This window comes from Schistocerca gregaria, chromosome 7, assembly GCF_023897955.1.
Source record: "Schistocerca gregaria isolate iqSchGreg1 chromosome 7, iqSchGreg1.2, whole genome shotgun sequence".
In the NCBI taxonomy this organism is placed as follows: domain Eukaryota; kingdom Metazoa; phylum Arthropoda; class Insecta; order Orthoptera; family Acrididae; genus Schistocerca; species Schistocerca gregaria.
The window spans coordinates 83,601,021-83,607,020 of NC_064926.1; the positions used below are offsets into that span (position 1 = coordinate 83,601,021).

The 6,000-nt window shown below is 40.5% G+C and overlaps 1 protein-coding gene across 1 annotated transcript in view; it reads left to right on the forward strand.

Moving 5' to 3' along the window:
• The window catches only part of LOC126282292 (zinc finger protein 628-like), a 522,299-nt gene extending 521,612 nt beyond the window's left edge, over positions 1-687 (forward strand). The window contains exon 8 of the mRNA XM_049981945.1: positions 232-687. Within this exon, the coding sequence (XP_049837902.1) occupies positions 232-687 (456 nt within the window). The remainder of the gene's footprint in view (positions 1-231) is intronic.
• Positions 688-6,000: the final 5,313 nt, after the last annotated feature.

The window sequence follows — 6,000 nt, forward strand, 5'->3', positions numbered from 1 at the left end:
CCTTAAATGCAGGTGAACAAGCAGCCTTTCCCACCAGGTGGAGACACCAAAGCTGTGGTTGCCACAGCGGCGCCACCGCCAGAAACGGAGAGCGACTGCTTCACAATACACACTGTCTTGCGCTCTTCAAATCAGCAATTTTTACCACGGCTCAATGGTGACCTATGTTTCTTTCCATTGTCAGTGAGTCTTGTGCACGAGGTGTGAGATATTTGTTTTTATCTGCTGCAGGTGTGCGGGAAGCGGTTCGCGGACCGCAGCAACATGACTCTGCACTTGCGCCTGCACTCGGGCATCAAGCCGTACAGCTGCAGCGAGTGCGGCAAGGCGTTCACCAAGAAGCACCACCTCAAGACGCACATGAACTTCCACACGGGCCTGAGGCCCTACTCCTGCGACCGGTGCGGCGCTCGCTTCAGCCAGTCCAGCAACATGCGCACGCACCGCAAGAAGTGCACCGCGCCGGGGCCGCCACCCGGGGGCGGCGGGGGCGGCGGGGGCGGCGGCGGCGGCGGGTCCGTGGTCAGGGCGCCGGGCACCAGCGTCATCATGCGCGTGTCCGGCGAATTGGTGCAGCACGCGCCGCAGCGCCCTGAAGATTCCGCTGCCGCCAACGGGCGAAACGTCACGCTCACGGCCGCTGCCGCCGCCACCGGTGCCACCGCCACGTCCGTCGTGGCTCCGTAAAGCGGCCACACGGCATACCACGAGATTACTGCACTACTCGCATTACAAATACTCACATTCTATCTGTGTCGCCATAATATACTGTGGCAAAGACATTTACTAATGCTAAGACACGATTTAGCAGCAGCACCCACATTAATGAGCATCATCGTATTTTACTTTTAATCGCCCTATTTCTCCCTATGTCATTCCGTTCTCCGTGCACTTGAGTCTTAACCCTTTCGCAAACTTAAGAATTTAATTAATAGGTAGTCAGAAGGAACAATGTGAAAGAACTGTATTTCCCAGCTTTTCGTTTTTCAATCGGGGATGGGAGTGGCATGCACGGCTGTTCATAAGGGCCTACGAGGTTTCAGAAAATGATTGTGCACAAAACTTTAATAGTAGAGAAAACCGAATTATATTAGGGACGGAGCATCTCCCCCAACTTTTTAAATCACATTGTAGGTGCCCAGTGTGGGCTAACACTGATACGGGTTGGAGGTCCATTCTGTCCAGTTGTCTGGGATGGAGGAACAGCAGCCCGATATCTAGATGAGTGTACTGCGTTGCCTATCTACAGGCGCGAACTAATTAGATACGACATTAATGAGCTGACCAGAGGTTTAATAACATAACTTTAAAACGACACAACCATCAGGTGCAAGCTATAATTATACGTATTAAGGTAACCATTAGCATACTTCCCACTACCAGTGCGACATTATACAGCAGTAACTTGCAGCAAGTTTCCATTGGTTGTCTGCCGTATACATCCCAGTAATATTGAAAAGATGAAACGTGTACGTCGTTGTCGATAGTCTTGAAGGACGTGTAGTCATAATTTTATGTTGCCTGTTTTGATCGCTCCTCAGAATGGAGTCTTCCGATTTTACAGTCTTACTTTGTTTTATAGAATTCTGAACATGCTGTCCACCATCAGATGTGCCTGGAAACTCAAGTAAACTATCTGGAAAAAGGGTACGTCTAATGTGTAAATTCATATCTAGATCTTGCCACAGTTCACAGACCGCATCAGACACAAACTGAAATCCATCCCACCCCAAACTCGTCAGATCATCAAACATAATTTCTTTCAACAGAATTTCCAATCAGGGTCACATAAAAGAAAATGCAGTTGCGAGACATAAATAGGAACAAAAGTAATTACGAAGAGTTTTTTCATCCATGTTTTAGACATTCTAGATAGGTTGTTAATGTTTAAACTTTTTATCAGCCAGTACCGATGCTTCTATGTTGGTTTCACTGTTTTTTGTCGTCATAGTTGACAGATTATCAGACCACCTAGTCGTAGTTCTTCTCACAGGCCCTACCACTGAACCCAGTTCAACGTATCGAATGTATTTATTATACACAGTAGACCTCACCATCAGGCATTCAGTAAGGAGCTTCATGACTGCTACGTAATATCTTCTTCATGAACTTTGTTAGAATCTTTCAGAATCTTAGTAATATGCTTTTCGTACAATACCATTCACGGATTTCCATGTCCCCCCTCTCTCCCCTCCCCCCGGACCACTGGTAATGTGGCGTCTTTGAAATTACGTTTGCACATTTCCACATTATGCAGTTAATTAGAAATGCAGCAATGCACCTCAAGCAGTGAAAATGTCACTATTCTGATGTTGTCTCGTTCTCTATCTGTCTTTCGCTGTAAATTATTTCGATGGTAACTGATAAACTGTACAAATTGTCACCTTATCCTTATGATGCTTGCAGCAGAAAAATGTTTCTGCTCAAGGTCTGTCTGATCTTCTTAGTTTCATAACGTTCAAGTACACTTAATTTCACACATCAGTTGGTATCCCCATGTCTCAGATTCTTTTCTGTTTAGTTCTTCAGGTTTTCTACTAATCACTTTCCTCTGTTAGAGAGACGTTTACTAAGAAGGAAAAGGATTACTCGTTATTCCTCAGTTTTGGTATTTATCAACAGAACATTTGAATTGCTACACAGATAACATTTTGCTGCTGTTAGTTTGCGTTACTTAACCCTTCTCTAAAAGTGTTGGTTCACAAATAGCACAATCCCTTCATTTGTTTTGGTACTTCTTTCTCGTTTCTAGTCAACGGTTGCCTGTCCTAAAATATGATTCTTTCCTCTTGGTCATTGGTTTATTTCCTTGATTGCAGCACGTAATATAGTAACCAGTCTAAGATGAAACGTATATCTTCGTATCAGTAATTTCATTTAATGCGTATATTTTACGTACATCATAACTACTTGATGTCAAAAGATGTTCAACAAAATTTTAACCTGTGAAGTTTATTTCTACCTAAAATATCTGCATCAGTGATGCAAAATAATCATGTAAATTCGGAGAACATACGCAGAGAGAAACAATTCTTATGGCTGATACTCAAACACTAGAATGAGGCCACTTACATTATAGGACTTTCATACAAAGACCATGCTACACCACATAAGATCTCTAATATTCGCGTGATAAGAGTAGACGAGACTAGTAGTAGATGCTATTTATCCTTTCCAAACTCTAACAGTAAGGTAAATACCAACATTGTATGAAAGACATCTTTGTTTCTACACATATAACGTCCCTAACAAAGTATGATGTGTATCTTGTCTCTGATTATTTGTATATACAGCATTATGAAACTACTGCCGTTGTATAATATTGAAAAGTTACACCTATTTACATAGAATATCATACAAAATTCATCATATCGCGTCAAGTTAAATAATTTTTAATCGGTTCAGTTCTTTTGACGATGACTATTAACTGGAATGACATTAATAATATTTTTAACTGCGATGTATAACAGCTCTGCCAGAGAAACTGTGGCTATTAATAACTTTCCCTAAGGTGTGTAGTATTATGCATAGCGCTATTTTCGCATTTATAGATGTTTCATATCCCTACAAGGAATTCGGATTAGAATAATACTCCATAGTTTAATAGAAACATCTCTGAACTTTCTTAGTGCTAATAATGACGGACGCCGAATTTCTCACGTCCGTAATTTCAAGTCACCACTTCAAAATGTACAGACTCCTTCAAGTATAATATTTAGTACGTATAAACGATCGAAATATGCAAACATTGATACCAGTTTAAAATCAGAACATCGAGCGTTATTTGCATAGGGTGTACTATTTTCTGGCCTCTGTTTGTTTTCCATTTGCTTCAAACGCAGCTGTCTACGCGACAATAAACAAAGTCTTAGGTTTCATATGCTATAATTTACTGTTTCGTCCTTAATTTCTGGAATGTACTTTCATTCACAGTTCTAGGGCATATTTTCTGTTATTTGAATGCGAAGATCGAAAACAACATTAGGTATAAAGTTATCTTAGCTCCAATTTCTTTTGAGTATTTTCCAGGTTGCCGATGTCCATAAAAAATTGTTTGCTTACGAAAGTTTTGTTGCTACCAGTGCTTAAACGGAAGTGATCCACAAACGTTTACGTACCCGTAACATTCCTACCAGCAAGAAAAAATTTCCTGCAACAGATCTAAGTTAGTTGCTGGTTCATCATCAATCTGCTGCACCGTCCATATAGCACTTAGACCACTACAGGCCGTATACAGAATTAGCGATTGTTATTGTAGGTTGCTTGTTGTTACAACATCAACGTCCTCATTGTTACGACGGGTCAAGACGTGTTCGGCTGCAACAGGTTCTGTGAACGACAGTGTCCTCGTCGTTTCTTTTTTTTTTTTTTTTTCTTGCTGCCTCATAATTTTTATACGAGTTGTTTACTCTAAACATGAATATTACTTATAGTCAGTTTCGTATGGAGAAGCTGTGTGAACCTATGGTGACATACGTAAAAGTATAATTATCTGCAAGTGTTATGTCCCAACAAACTCTGATAATAGAGCGGTTTGAGTAAATTGTCAACACCATTGTATATCCAGTTTCGGAATACGATTATTTTCCTATTAACCACTACTATTAAATGTTCTTAATATGGATGCTGCTTCTACGTCACAACTTAGTTTCTGTTCTTGTAAATATCATCAAATGTATTTTCTACTAGCGTAAATACGATTTGTTTCAAGTTGTGCATTGAACTATTGTGTTGAAAGGATAGTTAAGAAACTATATAGATATTTTCTAATGAGAACGTCCCAGAGAAGTTACTATGCATAAGAAATGTTGTATGTATGAGAATAACTGTTCCAGTTATTAATTATCTGGATTTGGTAAGGCTCGTGAACAGTCCTCCATTTTAAAATTGAGGGATATAACAAGTAGTAAATTAGAATCTCGTCCAGACAGAATATGTAAGTACCTTTACAGGTAGTAGCTTATGGATTAGAGATTATGCAAGAATGGGCCATGTACTAAAGTTAACGAGTATAAATGACCCAAACAAGAGTATAATACCATCGCTGATTTCACAGTTGTTCTAGAGAACGTAAAGAAATACTGTTTATGTAGGTGAAAATTGTTTTTTGTATGTGCAGCCATGTCTTGACAATGATCAGTCATCTGATGAACTGACTTGACCGTCTTATGAGAACAGTGAGAGGCTGGGCGAGTAACGAAGTTGCCTCACACAAAGGCAGCTACATCGTCCCTCAAGACTGCCTCAACTGTCGTCGGAACATCAGGCAAAACTTGCTGATACCCAAGTGGCGTTCGTACAGCTTGACGATGGTATCAAGGTTCTGTTCTGCTTCTTTTGCTCATTTTTTTTATTTACTAGTTATATTGTACAATTTTAAATATTTTCCTAATTATTTTTCCCAGAGGTACTGAGCGTAATAAAAGTAGTTGTCCATCTATTTTTGTACGTTCGCCGAGTATAGCACCAAACTTACCCACATATGTGATTTCGTCCGTCTTTCAGCCGTCTTTTCTTCGTGTTGAACTGAACTCTACTGCTTCAAGAATGCTTTGTCGACACAGGAAAAGTTTTCCCGGTGCATGTTTACTACATACTGCAGATGGATGAGCAACTCTTATACCTGCATAATTATTGCGAGATGTATCTCTGGGAAAGGTTTTAGATGTGTCACTTTGAAGAATAGATACCCCCGTGTTTACTCCATGTACATATTGAGTTGCACTGTACTCTACCCGGATGAGGTGCTCCCATCCCATCCTCAGACAAGTGTGCCAATAGTCATTTTGAAAGACGCTGACATCTCTTGACTGATGTGTATACAGCATGCTGGTATTTATCACTTTTGGAAAATGGAAACCCTGGGGACCAGTGAAATTTTACTTAGACTCTGAACACAAAACCATTGAAAGGAAGTACTGATAATGTCCAAAGGTCTTCAAGCTTTCGTAGAAATAACTTGCACATTGTCTCAACGGGAACCAGGCTAGAAACTTGATT